The sequence below is a fragment of the Musca domestica genome, unplaced genomic scaffold (genome assembly GCF_030504385.1).
Source record: "Musca domestica strain aabys unplaced genomic scaffold, Musca_domestica.polishedcontigs.V.1.1 1, whole genome shotgun sequence".
NCBI classification, from domain to species: domain Eukaryota; kingdom Metazoa; phylum Arthropoda; class Insecta; order Diptera; family Muscidae; genus Musca; species Musca domestica.
In genome coordinates this window covers 24,478,379-24,499,716 of record NW_026712114.1, presented here as the reverse complement: position 1 = coordinate 24,499,716, position 21,338 = coordinate 24,478,379, and the positions used below count along the sequence as shown (strand labels likewise).

Genomic DNA, 21,338 nt, shown 5'->3' with positions numbered 1-21,338 from the left:
ATAGTACAGACTATGACAGAAAATTATCTGTTTAAGTCCACGTCTTCGTATAGCCCCCATATAACGGAACCCCTCGAAATTCCGTATTTTGATGATTTTAGCGACATTATTCACCGAAAATGTTCCAAATTTGTTATTTGAAATTCGTAATGAATAGTACAGACTATGACAGAAAATTATCTGTTTAAGTCCACGTCTTCGTATAGCCCCCATATAACGGAACCCCTCGAAATTCCGTATTTTGATGATTTTAGCGACATTATTCACCGAAAATGTTCCAAATTTGTTATTTGAAATTCGTAATGAATAGTACAGACTATGACAGAAAATTATCTGTTTAAGTCCACGTCTTCGTATAGCCCGCATATAACGGTACCTCTCGATATTCGGTATTTTGATGATTTTAGCCACATTATTCACCGGAATTGTTTTAAATTTGGTGTTTGAAGTTGGTAATGAATACTACAGCCTAATACAGAAAATTGTCTGTGCAGGTCCACGCTGCCCCAATAAAACGGTACCTCCCGATATTCTGAATTTTGATGATTTTAGCTACATTATTTATTTTTTATTCAAGTTTCGCATTTGAATACTGAAATGGTTTATGACAAAAGTTGCCTATGCGGATCCTCATCGTCGTATTATAGACCCTAATATATAACGGGTTATTAAGAGATTTCAACAGGATTTCTAACGGTTTTTTATACCCTACACCACAAGGTGTCTTTGTGCATTTGTTTGTAACAGGCAAAAGGAAACGAGATAGACCCATAGTTCCTTTTGATGATCTGCATACAATCACATTTTGAGTCGATTTATGCATGTCCGTCCGTCCGTCTGTCCGTCTGTCCATGTATTTTTGTAAACAAAGTACAGGTCGCATTTATTGCCCGATCCAGATGAAAATTTGCACAGATCATTTGCATGGCCCAAGGACGAACCCTACTGGAATTGGATATAATCCGTCAAATTGGAGATAATCCGTCAAAATTTAGATATAGCTCCCATATATATCTCCGTCCGATTTGCCTTTTATTGTGCACTAAACGAGTAATATCAGCCCGAATAGTATGGAATTTTCCACATACACCCAAATTACGCCTAAAAATAAGTATGCCAAATTTGATCGAAATCGGTCAGATATAGCTATAGCTCCCATATATATTGTTCATCCGATTTGTTATTTTTGTCCTCCGCAGCCGTAATATGCACTCTGCAACAACAATATTTTGGGGAAATTTGGAATTTGGCACTTACGACCGAATTGAGTCTAGAAGCTAGTATGTCAAATTTGGTAAAGATCGCTTCAGATATAGCTATAGCTTCCATATATATTGTTCATACGATTTGTTATATTTGTTACCCACAACCGCAACACATGTCCGAATTTAAAAGACACAAATGCTTCAGCATATTTAGTCTTTTGAACTTTAAATTATAATTATAGTCATAGCGTGTATGATTGAATTCTCCCATAAAAACTTTAAGTGTTATGTGGAGCTCTACTAAATTAGCAAAGTGGTGTAGGGTATCATAAAGTCGGCCCCGCCCGATTTTAAGACTTTCTTTACTGGTTTTTGTTTAAAAATTGTCAAATTCTTACCAATTGGTGGAGGTTATTCAAAGAACGGCCCGGCCGAACTTACATCTTTTTCACTTCAGAATCCATTTCCATATATTAACCCCATCTCACAAAAAGTGACCCTAACACCAAATTTTAGAATTCCAGTTCGATCTCTTATTTATACATCAAAATTTAGTACCAGTTAGTACTAGAACAGAAATCTTAATATCAAGTTTTAGGGTTCCAGCCATTCCGGTTCACCTAAATACATATTGTACCAAATTTGGTACCATGTTGTACACATAAGTACATAAGAATTTCAAACATTTCGTACATATCCTTGTCCTTCACTCCAACAGAAATCTTATTTTCAAATTTTAGGGTTCCAGTTCGAATGGTTCGTCAAAATCCAAATTGCCCCAAATTTAGTACCATTTAGTACACAAAGGTAGGGATTTCCTACATACCTTCCTACATACCTCAATTCTACATCTCCACAGTAATCCCAATTCCAAATTTCAGGATTCCAACCCCATCGGTTCGCCCAAACTCAAAATGTACCAAATTTAGTACATTTTTGTACAAATAAGTACAAATTTTCCAAACTACCTACATAACCCAATCCCAAACTCCGACAGTAATCTTACTTCCATTTTCAGGAAAGCAAAAGCAAAGCAAATTTCCAAAATTTTCTACATAACCCGATCCCAAACTCTGACAGTTATCTTATTTCCAATTTTCCGGATACCAGCTCTATTGGTTAACCCAAATCCAAATTGTACCGGATTTAGTACCATTTAGTACTCTTAAGTACAAATTTTCATAACTTCCCACATCATAAAGTCCAATAGAAATCTTATTTTCAAATTTCAGGTTTCCGAAAATTTAAATTGTGCAAAATTTAGTACCATTTAGTACACATATGTACGAATTTCAAAAATTCAATTTTTTAGCTCTAACCGTTCATATGATACCAAATGTAGTACATTTTAGTACTTTTCGTAACCCAGCTTTATATGACCCCTACGGACCAAAAGTGCCTCTAGAATATTTTGATTTGCTACGATCTCATTAAAAACGAGTTATGAGCCATAGTTTCAAAAAGGCAAAATCTTTTTTGTGGGTAAAATTGTCGACCAAAATAATCCTCCCTCATCTTCATTATCTACTGATGTTTTCCTGCAATTATGAAAAAGTAATCATTTTTGGCACAGTGTTACCATTTAAATGTACATCAAAAGCAGCAAAGCACCATTTTTGCTTCAAATAAATATTTTATTAAATCGAACGCAAATGAAGGAAAATCATAAAAAATCCAACTTTCAACTATAATGTGGTCTCCTATGCGCATCCAAATGATGACGCAAACGTCCCAGACGATAACTGGGCAATGGTTTCCAAATACTGGGCACAGCCCTTGGAGTTCTTGGTGAGGCCGCAAATTGATTGCCAACATCGGCATTCGCGAATGGTGACAATTTTGTATTATCACCACGGGGTGAACATTTCCGTCCCTGATGATTGAGTCGGTAATTGCTAAGTATCAAATGATCCATTCGATGATTTTGTTGTAGCGGAGTCCGAGGAGAGACACCATCGCAACTTATAATGCTCGCATCCAGTGAGGGCGAGATGCTATCCAAATCGACTTCGTCAATAATTATGGTCATCGAATTGGAGGGAGTACTTGTCTGCAATTGTCGTTGTTTAAAGTTCCTATGCAAGAAGCTATCGAAACCATTGTCACTGTCCGCACTGTAGCGGGAATTATTGGAGTCCATTTTCTAAAATTTATTTGAAGGAATTTGAATATATTTTTTTGTTGTGTTCAATTTTGAATAAAACATTACCCGATTATTTATTTATTTTTATTGAAAAATATGTATTTTTTTATTTTTCCATGTCAAACTTTCGCTTCTTTAACGTTTGTTTATTATCTGCTTTCATCTACCGATATTGAGGTTAGACTAGTACAAAACATAAGTTACAACGCAAACGTCAACGCACTATTATGTAGGTGTTTAGCAATAAGGTTGGGCATCGCAATATTAGCCCTGTCTGTTTACATTTTACAGATCTGACTGACTGACTTAACGACTCATCAACGACCAGAAGAAACGGCTGAAGCTAGAATCTTGAAATTTTGAGCAAGGGCCTCTCTTGGTTCAAAGGTGTCAGATAAGGCTTAGTTTATGGAAATTCGTACTAAAGCGTTATGAAAAGTACTAAAAGGTACTAAACATGGTATCCTTTGTAAAGCTAGACATCTTAAATTTGAAATTAAGTTCATCGATGGAGTGTATGATAGATGTTCCAAAGGGTTTTTGGAAATTCACACTATAAGTGTACGAAAAGTTCTAAAATGTACTAAATTTGGTACCATTTGGTATTTGGTAAACGGATAGATAAAAAAAACCTGAAATTTGTAATGGTAATCAAGGTTGAGCTGTATGGTCGATGTAAGGAGGTAGTTTTGGAGGTGTGTACTCATGTATACGAAAAGTACGAAACAGTACTAAATTTGGTATAAATAGAATTTAGAAAAAACGATGGGAGCTGGAATCCGGTGTAGAATTGGGATATTGAGGTAGTTTTCGGAATTTGTGCTTATAGCACGAAAAGTACTGAATGGTACTAAATTTGGTACAATTCAATTTTAGAAGAATCGATAGAGTTGTAATCCTGAAATTTGGAAATAAGATAGCAGTTGTATTTTATGATTTGATTATGTACGAAGTTTTGAAAATTCATATTGATATGTACTAAATGGCACTTAATTTGGTACAGTTTAAATTTTTAAAAAACCTGTAGAGATGGAGTCCTTAAATTTGGAAATAAGATTTCTATTGGATTGGGTGAACCAATAGAGCTGGTATAAAGAAATTGGAACTAAGATCACTGTCGGAGTGTATGATTGGGATAAGGAAGTAAGACTGGAAAGGTGTACTTATATGTACTAAAATTTACTTAATTTTGAACAATTTCGATTGGGGTGAACCGACGGAACTGGAATCCTAAAATTTGAAATTGAGATTTCCTTTAGAGTATTAGGACATGTAGAATATTTTTCTGCAATATTTTGATGCAATTAGCATTTGGACGAACCGATAGAACTGCAATCCTGATATTTGGAATTAGGATTTAGATTGGATTGAATGATGCAGGTTCTTGTGATATGATTAAGGTATGTAGGAAATTCGTATTTGTGTTTACTAGTCAGTTTTTTTGTTCGTAGGAGCGTGATAAGCCTGGGTTTTGGAAACTCGTACTCAAAGAGTACGAAAATGTACTAAAATTTTAAAACTTTGTATTGGACAAACGAAATGAGCTAGTATTTGGAATAAGACTCACTAATGGGTTGCAGAATGATTTGAGTTTTTTGAAATTTGAACTTTAAGGTTACGGAAAGTTCTAAAATGGTACCATTTGGTAATATGTGTACGGATAGAGCAAAAAACTTGATATTTAGTATTAGAATCAAGGTTGGGAAGTAAGTTCGATACATGAAGGTGATATTGGAAAAATGTACTACTATGTGTGAGAACTGTACTAAATGGTACTAAATTTAGAACTGTTTACTTTAGGGTGAACGATGGAAGCTGGCATTTTGAAATTTTGTATTTTGGATTGACAATCACTGATGTAACAGAGAGTTTTTGAAAGTTCGAAATTTAAGGTTATGATATGGTACAATTTGGTGTGAGAATCAAGGTTTGAAAGTAAATTTGACATATGATTGTGGTTTTGGAAAAGTTTACTAAGTGTGAGAACTGTACGAAATGGTACTAGATTTACAACAGTTTGATTTGGGGTAAACGGAATTTGGAATTTTCAAAATTTTTATTGGGGTCCCTTTTGGGGGTAGGTTTGTGAAAAGAAGTAGTTTTGAAAATGGTACTACAAGTGCATAAAAATAACTAAATGGTACTATATTTGGTACAATTGGGTATTGATTGAACAGGCAGTGCTTAAAATCTGAAATTTGATATTAGTGTTGCTGTTCATGTGCAGCCTCGACATATGGAGGTGGTTTCGGAAACGTGTACTATAATTACACGAAAAGTACTAAATAGTACTAAATTTTGTATTGGTTGATGAAATGGGGCTGATATCCTCTTGGAGTCACTCTTGGGGTCTGTGATTGAGCGAAGGTGCTGGATATGCGTACTATAATTGTACTAAATGGTACTAAATTTGGTAATGGGTGAAACTATTAATAATATATTATTATTAATATATAGTTCTATATTTGGTAAAATCTGGGTTTACAGATAGTGTTTGCGATCTGAAACTTGTAATTAGGGTCGCTATCCATGTGTAGTTCGGGTGGTTATCTATGTAGATGTTGAGGTGGTTTCAAAAATGTGTTCTATACTAGTACGGAAAGTACTACATTGCACTAAGTTTGGTTTTGGGCGAAGGGATTGGGCTGGAATCCTCAAATTTGATATTAGGATTTCTGTTGGTATCTGGAATCAAGATATGGAGGATGTTTTGGAAATGTACGAAAAGTACTAAGTTGTATGAAACTTGGTACTGGGTGAATGGAGAGGACTGGGATCCTCAAATTTGGTATTCAAATCTCTGTTGAGATATCCAAGGGTTTGGAAATGTGTACTATAATTGTACGAAAAGTACTGAATGGTACAACATTTGGTATTGCGTGAAGAAATAGAACTGACATCCAGAGATTTGATATATATATTCCTATTGGTGTCCGTGGTGTTTTGGATATGCATACTATAATTGTACTAAATGTTACTAAATTTGGTAATGGGAAAAATTATAGAGCTTAAAAAGCGAATGTTGCTCTGCGGTATTTTGGCCCATTCCCGGCGAAGATCTATCTAAAGGTGATCGACACTTTGGTATTTTTTAGTGCCAACCTTGCTTTCCAAAATACTCCAGACACAATAGTCCAACGGATTGGTTCCCAGAGATTTTGGTGGCCATTGTGCGCTGGAAATGAAGCGAGGAACCTCATTCTGTAATCATTCTTGAGTGGCGAGTGCTGAGTCCTGTTGGAATGTCCAAGGTCAGCGGCCAAAATGTTTTCGGGTTCAAGCCATTAATACACCCTCCAGAATATTTTCGCTATAATATTCGGCATTTATTCTGATGCCACGGTCGATGAATACGAGCGGAGAGCGACCATCGGCTGTTATGGCGGCCCACACCATCATCATTGCCGGGGCTTGAGTTCTGGTGGCCAACCGAAGGTACACATTTTCAGCTGACCTCTTTAGCAAGTAAACACGATCGTTTTGTTAGTTTACGGACAACGAATGTTTTCTCATCGGAGAGAACCAAATTCGGTAGTTCACAACTTTTGGCCAAGCGAAGCAACTCTTTAGCTCTTTTGAGTCTATTTTCTTTCTGTTGCTGTGTAAGTTCTTGCACTTTTTGGAATTTCAATGGCTTTACCCCGAGCTCATTTTTCAATATTTTCCGAATGGAATATTGCGATATGTTCAGCTCACGAACCATTTTGCGGCCACTGCGACGCGCGTTTCGATCAAGTCGCTTCTTTACTTTTCGAACCATTTCTGCTGATGTTGCCGTTTCTGTTTTCTTCCGTCCATTTCCTTGTCGCCGGGCTACGCTACCAGTATCACGGTATCGAGCGATGGTACGGGACACAACAGATTTTTTCACATTTAAATGCTGGAGTGCTCTAACGATAGCCACTTGTGGTTTTCCAGCCAAATATAAAGAAATCAAACTATCACACTTGAATTCCATCACGAATAACTTTTTTGCTGGAAAATTATCACCAGAATGCTTTTGTACGTTTGTAAACAATATAATGAGTTGTCACTGGAATAATTTTATTAGCTGTCGGTCGAGTGGTTTAGAAATGGCAGCAGTCTGAATTTGGCTGCTGTTTTTCCATCTCACCCTGTATGTCAAGGTGCAATATTTCGAGGTATTACAAACCTTTTTGCTCAATCAAACTTATAACACTACCAAAACATAGTGTTGTAGGATATGCATATCTTAAGAACTTTCGTATTCGATCGATCGTATCGAAGTTATGAAATTTTGTACTATTTAGTATGATGATGATTTTTTACCGTTGGTACGATGGCTATATATTTTCTCTCATCGTTAATATTTAGAGCTGTTAAGTTCTGTTCAATAGCCACAGGTGGCTCATCAAACCAAATGACAATCACTAAGTATATAAATTGAAAGTTCCTTCATTGGCCATTTTGCAAAAAAAAAAAAAAAAATATTCCTTCTCTTCATTTCGAAATGATAAACTCTTTGTCTTTAGGAAAAAATCAAAAGTTTTTACTATATTTAAAATTCGGTTCGGAATAATAAGTTGTTTATTTTTGTCGAGTAATCACAAGTATTCCAGTTGTCATAATGTAACATAATATATAATAGGTACATGGGTACGCTGACAATGTTTCAAAAATTAATCGCAAACATTTACATTGGAATTGAAAATTTTTCGCATTTAAATCAGAATGGGGCGCTAAATATATTCTGCAGCCAAACATGACGAACAAAATTTGCTTCTACCCTCTCCTTCGAATGGGGGGAATTTAAAAGATATTGACAACCGGTCAAACGGCCCGTCACACAGAGTAATTGTTGTCAACGAACCTAACATTTCATTTGTTTGTAAACATTCCGTGACGTCACAGCACGAATGGCTTTCTACATATAATTACACCGTCTAGTCTGTTCCAGGCTACCTTAGATATCACAGATCAAGCAAGAAATGTAACACCACTTCTTTGGAAGTCGTCCACCGACAATTTCATTTTAAACAGAAAACCATTTAACTAACCTCGTCTAATGAATAATACTTTGAACTCAGTATTCTTGCTGTTGTCGTCGTCGTCGTCAGCGATTACAACCAATAACGTCAACAATGTGGAAGTACAAGCGGAATTGTCCAGTGCTGTAATGACTTGGAACTGAGAAACATGTTTTTGTTTTTGTTAAAAGCTAATGGAAATTTTTTCTTGTAATGTGTAAAATGCTTCAATTAGAATGAAATTATTATTTCTGGTATCGTTTAAATATGATGTGTGGCGGAATTGGTAATACTTTTGATTTAAAGCCATATTTTCCATATTACAAGAGAGATTAATGTCGGAGCTGCGTGTGGCATAAAATCTGTATATCTGATTTAAGAGATAGAGTTGTTGTTAAAATGATATACAAATATTTTGTTGTTACTATCTCCAAACTGAGCACACTTAGTAAATATTAAGGTTTGTAATAATAATAAAATCATAATTTCCGCTCAAAACAACAACACATTACTTCCACATATTAAAATAGACTAAAATGGCAAAGTAGAAGATAAACCTAGTTCGAAAAAAAATTAAATAAATTCAACTTACGTTAATGCATTTAAAAACGACAGTAATTTGCCCCAGTAAAATGTTTTATTGCCTTTGCCATAAAAAATGTTTAATTTTTTTTAAAAAAAAAAACTCAATGCGAAGTGCTCATATTGTAAATCATATGAGACTTTTATCAATAAAAATTTTGAGTTTTATAAGATCAATTTAAAATAGAAACAAGTAAAAAAGCAGCTAAGTTTAAACGGGCCGAACTTTTTATACCCTCCACCATTCTGAAGAAACTTTAAATATTTAAAAAAATCCGTCGAAAAATACCGCTTAAATAAAAACTTTTATATATGGGGGGCTATACGAAGACGTGGTGCTGGATAAGTAATTTTCTGTCATAGGCTGTACATAGTACCTATTCCGAAGTTCAAATACGAAATTTGAAACAATTTCGATGAATAATGTCTCTAATATCATCAAAATACCGAATAAAGGGAGGTACTTTTGTATGGGGGCTATACTATAGACGGGGAACTGCATGGACAATTTTCCGTCATAGGTTGCAGTTCCCATAACGAACTTCAAATACAGTACAGTTATATGGGGCATATACGATATCGTGCACCTATACAGAATATTCACTTCCAGGGGATAAAGTACCCACAAAGAACTCCTTGTGTAGAATTTTAGACAACTCCATTGAAAAAATGTGCCTAAAATCATGAAAATGCCGAATATTGGGGTGCACCGTTATATGGGGGCCATTCGATATCGTGGACCGATATAGCCCTTCTTCGAAATTGACATGCCTTGGAAGCTGTTGCCACACTATTTCTACACGTGAGCAGGTATATTCTATGACAATTATCTCAACCATAATGCAAAGTTCTAAGCAAAGAGGCCGACCGTCAGATGTCAAAGGAAATAGCGAAAATAAGTTTGAAATGGACTGATCAAGAATGCATATAGCAATAAATATTTCAAGCTGTTGTAAAGACAATGCAAATAGACATGGGATTCAAAAACCCAAAAACGGAGATTAGCTTCGAAAATCATTCTATCGTTTGGTATTAAAATGGGACATATCAATCTAAGTTTCGGTAAGGGCCCCATATAGCGTTACTTCCTAATATTCGGTATTTTGACGGTTACGCCCAATTATGAATTACTTCACATTTTGAGTTCTGAGCTAACAAAATCTCTCCCTGTTAAGTTTTGCGAAGATAAATCCACTATTATGAATTGACCATACACATTGACACTTTTCTAATTTTAGGTATTTAAAGAATCTCTTCCTGCAACATTTTGTGATGGTAAGTCCGTTATTAGGAAAAAATAGACTCAAAAGAGCTAAAGAGTTCCTTAGCTTGGACGAAAGTGGTGAACTGCCGAATTTGGTTTTCTCCAATGAGAAAACATTCGTTGTCCAGCAGTTTGTAAAAAAACAAAATTATCGTGCCAAAGAGGTCAGCTAAACATGTGCACCTTCGGTTGGCCACCAGAACTCAAGCGTCGGCCAGGGTGATGGTGTGGTCCGGCATAACAGCCGTTGGTCGTTCTCCGCTCGTATTAATCAACCGTGGCATCTGAATAAATGCCGAATATTATCGCAAAAATATTCTGGAGGGTGTGCCTTGGGCACGAAAACCTTTTGGCCGCAGACCTTGGACATTCCAACAGGACTCAGTACCATCGCATTCATCACGCGCCACCCAAGAATGGTTACAAAATGAGGTTCCTCTCTTCATTTCCAGCGCACAATTGCCACCAAAATCTCCGGATACCAATCCGTTGGACTATTGTGTCTTTAGTATTTTGGAAAGCAAGGTTGTCACAACAAAAATACCAAAGTGTCTATCACCTCAAGCAAGTGCTTCGCCGGGAATTGACCAGAATATCGCAGAGCAACATACGGGCAGTGTGTGGCAGTTTCATTGGCCATTTGAAGGCCATAACTCGTGCCAAAGGTGATCAATTCGAACAAATCTAAACTTATTCTAAAATTTGATGCTATTTCCGACATTTTTTGCTTTCATTCAACAAAATTATTTAAACAAAAAAAATGTAAAAATCATGGCGTTTGACTTTATTCCAGTTTTTTATCTCACCCTGTGTATATCAAATTTCAAAAATAGGTCCAGATATAGCTATAGTTTTCATATATATTTTTCAACCGATTTGTTATTTTATGTCCCACTATTCGGGAAAAATATCAAATACAGATCAGAAATAACTTTCCCATATCAGTTCGAGTTTGTAATATACTCCAATATATATATTTATATGATTCAAGTTAATTGTGCTCCAAATGGTTAATATAAGCCCGTATTTAATAGATCTTGTCACATACGAATATACGAATTCAGGCCGGAAGAAAGTGTGTCAAATTTGGTGAAAATCGGTTCAGATATAGCCATAACTCCCATATATATTGTTCATCCGATTTGCTATTTTTTCCCCCACAATCGTAATTTGCACGCTAAAGCCAACCGTGTTTGGTGTGAGCTATCAGATAGAGCATAGAAATGCCGTTGCTAAATTTTTTAGAGATCTGTTCAGATTTGATTATATTTTCCATATATTTTTTCATTTCACGTTTACTCACTAAAAATTGTAATCTCAGCTCAAATTTGATGGATTTTGGTGAAAATTGGTGTAGGGTATCAGAAAGTCGACCATTCTTTATTATTCCCTCCAAGAGACAGACAGACGAAAATAGCTACACCAACTTCAAATGTTCTGAAACTAATTTCGAGCATAGAGACATGTGGTTATTACGATGAGGCTATAGCCCCAATGCTCATGGTATAAAAAAAATAAGAATTGAGCTAAATTCACCCCAAACCAAGCCTATTGCCAAGCCAAAATCAAATAATTTTTTTTGACATTTAGCCAAAATATTCGATGCGCAGGCAAAAAATCGTCGATTTGTTCAATCGCTATAATTACGGGGTTTTCAGGGCCTTTTATAACAGAAAGTCTTTTTAATTTCCTTAAGAACTCGTTTTTGCTAGGAAGTTTTGGCCACAATTCTCTTAAGAACTTGATGATTAAATAAAGTAAAAAAGCTGTAAGTTCGGCCGGGCCGAACATTTGGAACGGATTTGGCAATTCCCAAAAACAAAAAAATCGGTTAAAAATTTTGTTAACATCTTAAAAATACCGAATGCAGCTGTTTATTAAGGTCTATACGAAGACGTGGACCTGCACAGATAATTTTTTGTTTTAAGCTGTAGTATCTGTTACGAACTTCAAATACCATATTTGAAACAATTTCGGTGAATAATGTCGCTAACACCATCAAAATACGGAATATTGGGAGGTAACGTTATATGGGGGCTATAACAAAACATGGACCTACTTGGACCATTTTCAATACCAAAATTCCTGCAGACATAGTACACATTTGAGTAAATTGTTATTAGCCTCCTTCATTTCGTTCGGAAGCTAGAGTGATTTTCACAGACGGAGAGACGGACAGAGGGACGGACATCGCTAAATCGACATAGAATTTTATGCTGATCAAGAATATATATACTTTGTGGGGTCTAAAATGTATATTTCGAGGTGTTACAAACGGAATGACAAACATAATATACTCTCCATACTATAGTAGACAGTATAAAATAACTTGAATTTTTTCGGATCATGTTTTGGTAACTTCTACTTTTACAGTATTTCACTAACTTGTGCATGTGACTCATGATTAAACAAATGTTACACAGTATTATTACATCGATTTACTTTGAATTTTGCAAAAACAAACAATTATTTCTATTTATTTAAATTGTGCCAATAATGTGCAATAATAACAATAATAATAAAAAAAAAATACAAATAATTTCCAAGTATTTACAAATAATGATACAAATATTACAAACAAAAATAAAAATAAAACAAATATAAAACATTAAATAATTTTTAATCGCGAAAAAATGGACGGTGAGCATCCAAATGATGGCGCAAACGTCTCAAACGATAGGAGGGCAATAGTTTTAAAACACAATTGCTGACGCCCTTTGGCGTTCGCGGAGAGGTAACCTACAAATTATTAAAATATTGTAAGTGAGAAATGACTTGCGATTTTATCATATATCCTTTTGGGGGGTACACTTTACCAAATCCGGTGGTATACGTAGAGTATCATTCCAATTGGGAGAGTTTAGGGATTCGTTTGGGGAACTCATGTCAAATTGATCTTCAACTGACATGACGAAGCTCTCAAAGCCGCTTTCATTGCCCAAATCCATGGTTGCTTACAAAATCTTAGGAAGTAACAATATTAAAGATGGCTCGATGGCAGACCAGGCGCCGCAAATATATACAACGAATAGGAAGAATAGGAATTACAGTTGATATTGCCACCAATTACTTTTTAATATTGCGTGGGGAAAATCACTTTCTTATAGGAGAATATATACAGTATAAATAAATAGAAAATTAGATTTTCCCCTCAATTGTGATATTTTACAAAAAGTTTACATATATTCTACGGTGCTCAATGACAAACTCAATCCTATTTCCTTCTCAAAAATTAAATGAGAGTGTCATAGTCCATGTACAAAAATATGATCTCAACGAATGTCAACAAAAGACAAATAGGTAATAATAAAGTTAATAATACAATGGATATTGTTGCTCTCATCTGCTGCACATCAGCAGAGAGAAATAGGCGTGTCTGTTTATTTTGGAAGAGTTTTATTAAAAAAATATCATTATTTAAGGGGTCAAATTTCAAAGATTTATTACACTGTACAACAAAAAAAATATTTAAAGGAGAAATCCAGTAAATTTTAAAAACAGATCTAAAACAAGGAAAAAATCTGTAAGTTCGGCCGGGCCGAACTTTGAATACCCTCCACCATTTGGTATAAATTTAACAATTTTCAAATAAAATAAAATCTCTTAAAAATCTGTTAAAATCTTTAAAATACCTAATGTAGCCGTATATTAGAGTCTATACGACGATGTGGACCTGCATAGGCAACTTTTTTGAAATGCGAAACTTGAAAAAAAAAAATCTGTTTATAGTGCACAGGCAATTTTCTGTCATAGTAATAATATCGAACTTCACGAACTTCAAATGCGAAATTCATGAATGATTCGGGGGGTACCGTTATATGGGGGCTATACGAAGGCGTGGACCTGCACAGACAACTTTCTGTGGTAGGCTGTAGCATCCATTATGAACGTCAAATGCACAATATGAAACAATTCCGGTAAATAATGCCGCTAAAATCATCAAAATAACGAATATCGGGAGATACCGTTATATGGGGGCTATACGAAGACGTGGACCTTCATGGCCCATTTTCTGTTTTATGCTGTAGTATCTTTAAAAATGTCAAATACCAAATTTGAAACAATTCCGGTAAATAATGTCGCTAAAATCATCAAAATACCGAATATCGGGAGGGACCTACATGGCCCATATCCAATACCAAAAGTCCTGCAGACATAGTACACATTTGAGTAAAATTTTATCAACCTACTTCTTTTCCGTTTTGCCTTGTTAAGGCGAAGATCATGTTTTATGATTTATGTGTTTGTTTTCTCTTTTAAGACGAGCTTAATGATCTGAAATTTGCAGTGAAAAGGAAAGCCAGATAGACACTATCACACACTCACCACTATGCGACGCGTTTCGCCGTTGGTTAAGCGGCTCATCAGGCATATTTGGTGTGGATGATGGCTTACAAGGGCCGTTCTCTGGAAAGTAGTATATATTTCGAACTTATTGCAAATTAGCATATGCGAATTATACACTAGAAACTCTCCAGGTTCGACTCAAGTTCTATTGGCAGATCTTTTTCACAGCAAAGTTTTTGTTTTTGTAGTGATGGATTTTTTGTCCACAACAACTACATTGCTTCCAATGCATACACTTGTTTTAGTGCTGCTTTAGGAAGACGGGTTAATGGCTCTGAACGTAGAGACGGCAACTTCTAGTTGGCTGCACACCGAGGTCCGCGGTTCAAATCCCACAGCCAGGCTCGGCTGAATTTTTGAGTTTTGCCTTTCCTTCGGAAGCTAGAGTGATTTCCACAGACGGAGAGACGGACAGAGGGACAGACGGACGGACATTGATAAATCGACATAGATTTTTATGCTGATCAAGAATATATATACTTTGTGGGGTCTAAAATGTATATTTCGAGGTGTATATTTCGGAATGACAAACTTAATATACCCTCCATACTATGGTGGAGGGTATAAAAAGAAGACATGTGAATTAGATCTCTATAAATGTTAAAGCTCCATACTAAATGGTGCGTGATATATCTAAAAATATTGAAATCCCCTTATATATGGCCAAGGCTGTATAGAGGCCTTAGAAAATCTAGTTCTAAGGATATTCAAGTATTAAGGGAGATTTTTGACTCGGACGGGGCTGATACCCTACACTACTTTACATATTTAGTAGAACTTCACATAACAAATAAAAGTTTTTATGGTGAATTTGTGAGTATTAAATCCTACCAACTATGATTATAGTTTATATAGTTTAAATTATATAATTTAAAGTCCAAAAGAACTAATATATGAGAGGAATATCCTTCTTGAGTCGATTTCTACTAAATTTGCTGAGGTATTTGTGGCTTTCAGTTTGGGCTTGTATTACGCATTCAACTATTAACTTGAAATCGGATAAAGATATATATGGGAGCTATATCCAAATCTAGACAGATCTCGATAAAATTTACCAAAGGTATTTCAGAGCTGCATTTGATATATTTCCCCTCAATATCGTTACTACGAACTGCATATTACGGCTGTGCAAGACTAATTCAACAAATCGGATAAATAATATATATGTGAGAGCTATAGTTATATTTGAACCGATTTTCACCAAACTTGACGTACTTGTTTCTAGACTCAATTTGGTCGTAAATGCCAAACTCCATCCCGTTTGGGCTAATATTACACGTTTGGTGCACAACAGAAGGCAAATCAGACGAAGATATATATGGGAGCAATATCCAAATCTGAACCGATCGATAGAGCTGTATTCAGAGCTGTATTTGATATTTTCCCAAATATCGTTGTTACAGAGTATATTATTATGGCTGCGGAGTATAAAAATAACAAATCGAATGAACAATATATATGGGAGCTATAGTTATCTCTGAACCGATTTAGAACAAAATTGACACACTAATTTTCAGTCCTTATTTAGTCGTATGTGCAAAATTCTATGCTATTCGGACTGATATTACACGTTTGGTGCACAATAAAAGGCAAATCGGACAAAGATTTATATGCGAGCTATATCTAAATTTTGACCGATTATCTCCAATTCCAATAGGGTTCGTCCATGGTGCAAACAAATGATTTGTGCAAAATTTCGTCTGGATCGGGCAATAAATGCAACATGTACATTCTTTTCAAAAATATATGGACAGACTGACGGACGACCATGCATAAATCGACTCAGAATGTGATTCTATGCAGATAGATACATATAAAATACTCAAATTTGGTATTTCGATTACTGCGTTTGAGATTTGACGGTGGTGCATTCTAAATTTGTACGAAACGTACTAAATGGTACTAATTTTGGTATTGGGTGATGGTATAGAGCCGAAATCCTCAAATTTGATTTTGAGGCCTTTGTTGGTATCCGGATGTAAGATGTGGAGGTGGTTCTCAAAATGTGTACTATAATTGTACGAAAAGTCCTAAATTGCTGATTGGATGAAGGGATAGAACTGAAATCCCGAAATTTGATGTAGCATTTCTATTGGTATCTGGCATTGAGATATAGGGATAGTTTTGAAAATAGGTACCATAATTGTACGAATTGTACTGAATTTTTAATTTGGTAAAGGAATAGAGCTCAAATTCAGAAATTTGATATGGATGTCACTTTTGGTGTCTGTAGTTGAAATAATTTTGGCCAGAAAAATTGGATGCTAGGGTTAAACTAATATGATATTCGGTAAACATCACGACGAAGTGCAAGAAGTAATAATTTTTCGATTATCCTTTTCGAAAATGGAAACACTTGAATAAGAATAAAGTTCTATCGAACTAGTGCAGCTTAAGAGTACGATGTATGAAGTTTTGTTTCCAAATTTTGTTCAAAAAATAATGAAAAAAATTATGTATTTTGAATATTAAAATAAACTGGTGGAACAAATCTAATATTTTAAGTTGTGGATATTTTAATAGCATTTTTGGAGATGCCTTCTACCCTATAATTGTGGATTTTTAATAAAATTATTAGTGGAGCTGCTGTGTTTTTATACCCTACAACACTGTTGGGGGTATTATAAGTTTGATTGGGCCAAAAATTATGTAACACCTCGAAATATTGATTTCCCACATAGGAATGTATATATGGATCTTCCTAGCTCGCCGAGCTGAGTCGATCTAGCTATGTATGTCCGTCCGTCTGTCCGTCTGTCCGTCTGTCCATGTTAATTTGTAATCACGCTACAGGTCGCAATTACGGCCCGATCCTTACGAAATTTTGCACGAAGGTGGGGTTAAGGTCAGAATAGAAGCCTATTTCTTTTGGAGATGATCGCCAAATGTTTAGTGGTTGAAATGGACCAAATACTGAAAAAATGTCGGATTTTGCAGTAGCTATACAGGTCGCAATTATAGACCAATCGACGCGGAATTTCGCATGTAGCTAGAGTTAGAGGGCGGGGAAGAAGCCTACCAATTTGTGTGGTCATCGGATAATATTTAGCGGGTAAAATAAACCATATCTTTTGTGTTGAAAAAATTCAAAATTTTTCATTAAACCGCGAATATTTTAAATCCCGGCGAAATCACAAAGCCATGACAAGGTTACTTCTGATCTTTACATTTATGTTAAGATCCAACAAATCGAATATATAGCAAAATATGTGCTATATATATGTCTATCAAAGAAGATATGCTTGAAAGATCTCTTATATGTCGAGAACGGCTGAATTGATTTCGACAGTTCTCATTAATTCAGAATGGCCCCTTGGCAGGAAAGAAAAAACGTCTAAAAAAATCGCATAAAAATATCTCTCTAAAGATGAAAATATTGATTTTGTAAAATTTTCTCATATTTTTCCAATTTTCTCATATTTTTGGCATATTTTCATTTTGAATTAAACGTTTGATAATATTTCTACAGCTAACAAAACTAAGTAGTTAGGCTATCAGGATATCATATACAGATCGCATTTATGGCCCGATCCTTATGAAATTTTGCATTGGGATAAGATGAGGGTCAGAATAGAAGCCTTCTCTTTTTGGAGATGATCGCCATATATTTAGGGGTTGAAATGGACCAAAAAACTGCAAAATTGTCAGCAGGTCGTAATTATCGCCCGATCCTCACGCACATTTGAATGGGGGTTACCGGACATTGCAAAAGCCAAGCAGTTTTGGATGACCATCCAAAAATATTCATTGTGTGAAATAATTTGCCAACTTTTGTAGACAAAATACGAAAATTTCAATTCCAGTGACTTTTTGGAGAATTCACAAATACAGGAAAGACGCACTTCTGACGCTCGTTAACGCTGATTTCGTTGAAGAATATAGTCAAATGGCTTTATCTCATATAGATGCGTTTCAGTCAAAAACCAATAATAAATGTTAATCTTTTGCCGCTTCTGAGAGATTATAGGTCTTTGGGAAATATTGGTTCCAGATCTAGGAAGACCATTTAAGTGCAACATCTACCAATAAATTGGAAATGAGCAAATTAGTTTAAGTTGTTATTATTCGAAAATTAGAGAACGGAACCTGATGGTTTTCTTTTATTATTTGTCACAATATCTTGTGGAATTCTTTCGAGTATCTCGCCTATATAAACTGTATCACTTATTACAGTGTTGTAGGGTATTCAACGGTCGGCCCCGCTCGACTGTAGCCTTTGCTTACTTGTTGGAGATGACTTCTACGCTATAATTGTGGATTTTTAATAAAATTATTAGTGGAGCTGCTGTGTTTTTTTTATTAAATTAATGGAAAAGCTATATTCGGGGATTTTTTGAAATATTTTTGGATAAGCTACAATCCGTAATTTTTAATACAAGCTTTTGGGGAGCTATTATTTTTAAATCTTTATATATTTTTTTTTTTTTTTTTTTGGAGGAACTCTAATCGTGGATTTTATAATACAATTCTTGAGACGTGGATTTTCAGGGAATTATTTGTGTTTTTTTATTTGTTGTTTAATAAATATATTCTTAAATATAATATTTTAAAATTAAGAAGAACCATAATTTTGAATTATTTTTTTACTTTTCGGAAACTATAATCGTTAATTTAAATAATTGGAATAGCAATAATCTCGAACTTTTAATAACAAGGCTTATTTTTTTCGATTTTTTAATTATATTTTTTCATGAGATTTTGTACATTTACATTTTTTCAGAAACCTTTTGGTATTCACATTTTTTTTTAATTCATTTAAGGGGTTCTGTTGATCACGGATATTTTTATAGGACTATACTGAGGAGCCTTTAGATTTTCTATATTTTTTTAATTAAGCACCATAAATACACTCTTACAGAACAATAAGTGTCGAACGTATACCCAAACTGCTAATAGTTTACAGTTCCATTGTGTTCGGCCGTTTTTTGCATTTACTTACGATTTGTTGCATTTCCAGTCACCAACATGTTGTGTTCAGTTGGCGTCACTGTGTTACCAAATAAACACAAAGGATTCGGAGTCACGCTGTCCACAAATGCCATCGAAGCATTATTACTACTATTTCCATGATTGCCTATTATCATTGATCCCACAACTAATGGCAAGGGCTCAAATATTGTCAAAGAAGTCAAATTCTGAGAATTTGTTTTATATTTAGTAATTGAACAAATAATTATAAACGCATTGACAATAAACATTTTATATTTCAATTAAAGCTAATCAAGCCTTCAAAAACACAACACTTTCGTAATGAATTTAAATTCCGCTCATAAAATTTCCCGCGCAATCAAAAAGCTTCTTCTACACAAGGATGGATGCCGCCGCACATTCACTGCAATTGAAAGACCACTTCAAACTAAATGGCGAAAACGCTATTTAAACTCTTTTATGTGGAGTAGAGGACCAAAGCCAGGATATCCATATTATCTTCTGCTTGACTTATTTTTATTCGGGAAGTGTGGAAGTCAACCAATGGCAAGGATGCAACGAATGGCAATACGACAGAATGTTTACGAATAAAATTCCAAGGAGCAGGGATGGGTGAACTGGTTTAACGATAAAGACATTGACTTTTGCCGACTGAAGATGATGTGGGATGGAAAATTCATTCATGAAATAGAGCGCTAGAAAATGAAAACAAAGCAAAGCAAAACAACACCTTAAACTTTACTTTCACCCAAACAGACACACGGACGAAGCATTCTCCAAGAGTTTTACAGCGGTATTTTTTACCATTTCGTAAGTGAACATCCGCACAGCGATGTTGCACTACGGGATGTTGCAATAACCAGTTGATGTGCCACATTAGGACAGGGTGTCTTAGAAGGGTCGGGAACCATATCTGGTAAGAGGAGGTATGGAAAGATCGCCACCCAATAATTAAGGATTTATTAAATACATGAAGATATTCTGAAGCCTTTCAATAAATGGAAATAAGTTTTGATTGCAAACAAGACAGAGAAATTGGGCGGAGTGTGAACTCCAAACGACAATTATGATACCATAGATACCACGATGCTCTTGGCTGCTGTAAGTGAGTGATTCAGATATTTCGTGTAGTATTTTTTCGAATAAGATCTAAGTTTCCAAGTGGCCTAACAATGCGCAAACTTTAGATAAAAATCTGGCATATATTTGTAGACTAGAAAATGTCGACAATATATATATGACTTTAATCAAAAATTCGTAGAAACCTACTGATTATGACCCTTCAGAGCTCTGTTCGTAAATTTTTGTGACATTGAGACAACCGAGGATATTATAAGAAATATATTTCATGTGGCCTTAAATGCAGTATTTTTTAGGAGCCATCAAAGCTACCATTGTTAAATCTCATGGATTCATATGAAACTTCTTTATAAAACCTTAACGGCTTTCATTTAAAAATCCAGAATGAACTTTTTTCTTGACGCCTGCAGAGCTTTCCTCGTGGATTCTGTATCCGACATTTTTTAGTTCAGTAAGACTTAAATCTAAATTTCATAAAGAACGTTTAAGTCAAATTTTCAGAGCTCTTAGTGAAACTTTTATAATGAGATTTATGTGGAGCATTTAGAGAACTTTTTCGTGACCAGCTTTCAGGACTACAATCGTGAATTTTTAGGGTAGTTTTTTCAAGCAGCTTTTTCAGCTATAATTATGGCTATTTGAATAACCTTTGTGAATTGTATAAGAAGCCATCGGAACTGTAATCGTAGTTTATATACCCTCCACCATTCTATGCAGGGTATGTTATCTTTGTCATTCCGTTTGTACCTCCTCAAAATATTCATGGTAGACCCTACAAACTATGTATATTCTGGATCAGC

General features: G+C 35.1%; 2 protein-coding genes across 3 annotated transcripts in view; both read right to left on the bottom strand.

The window, feature by feature from the left end:
• The window catches only part of LOC101900138 (cubilin), a 225,946-nt gene that overhangs the window by 179,860 nt on the left and 24,748 nt on the right, over positions 1-21,338 (bottom strand). The window lies entirely within an intron of this gene.
• Positions 2,819-3,511, bottom strand: LOC105261604 (uncharacterized). The gene is made up of 2 exons (XM_011292805.3): positions 3,415-3,511; positions 2,819-3,348 (listed from the first exon to the last, which is right to left on the bottom strand). The coding sequence occupies exon 2, from the start codon at positions 3,343-3,345 to the stop codon at positions 2,887-2,889; it is 459 nt and encodes a 152-aa protein (XP_011291107.1). The 5' UTR covers positions 3,346-3,348; positions 3,415-3,511; the 3' UTR covers positions 2,819-2,886.

Bases quoted from the DNA above. Each gene is read 5' to 3' on its own strand.
- LOC105261604 (XM_011292805.3), bottom strand. From the start codon at position 3,345: ATGGACTCCAATAATTCCCGCTACAGTGCGGACAGTGACAATGGTTTC.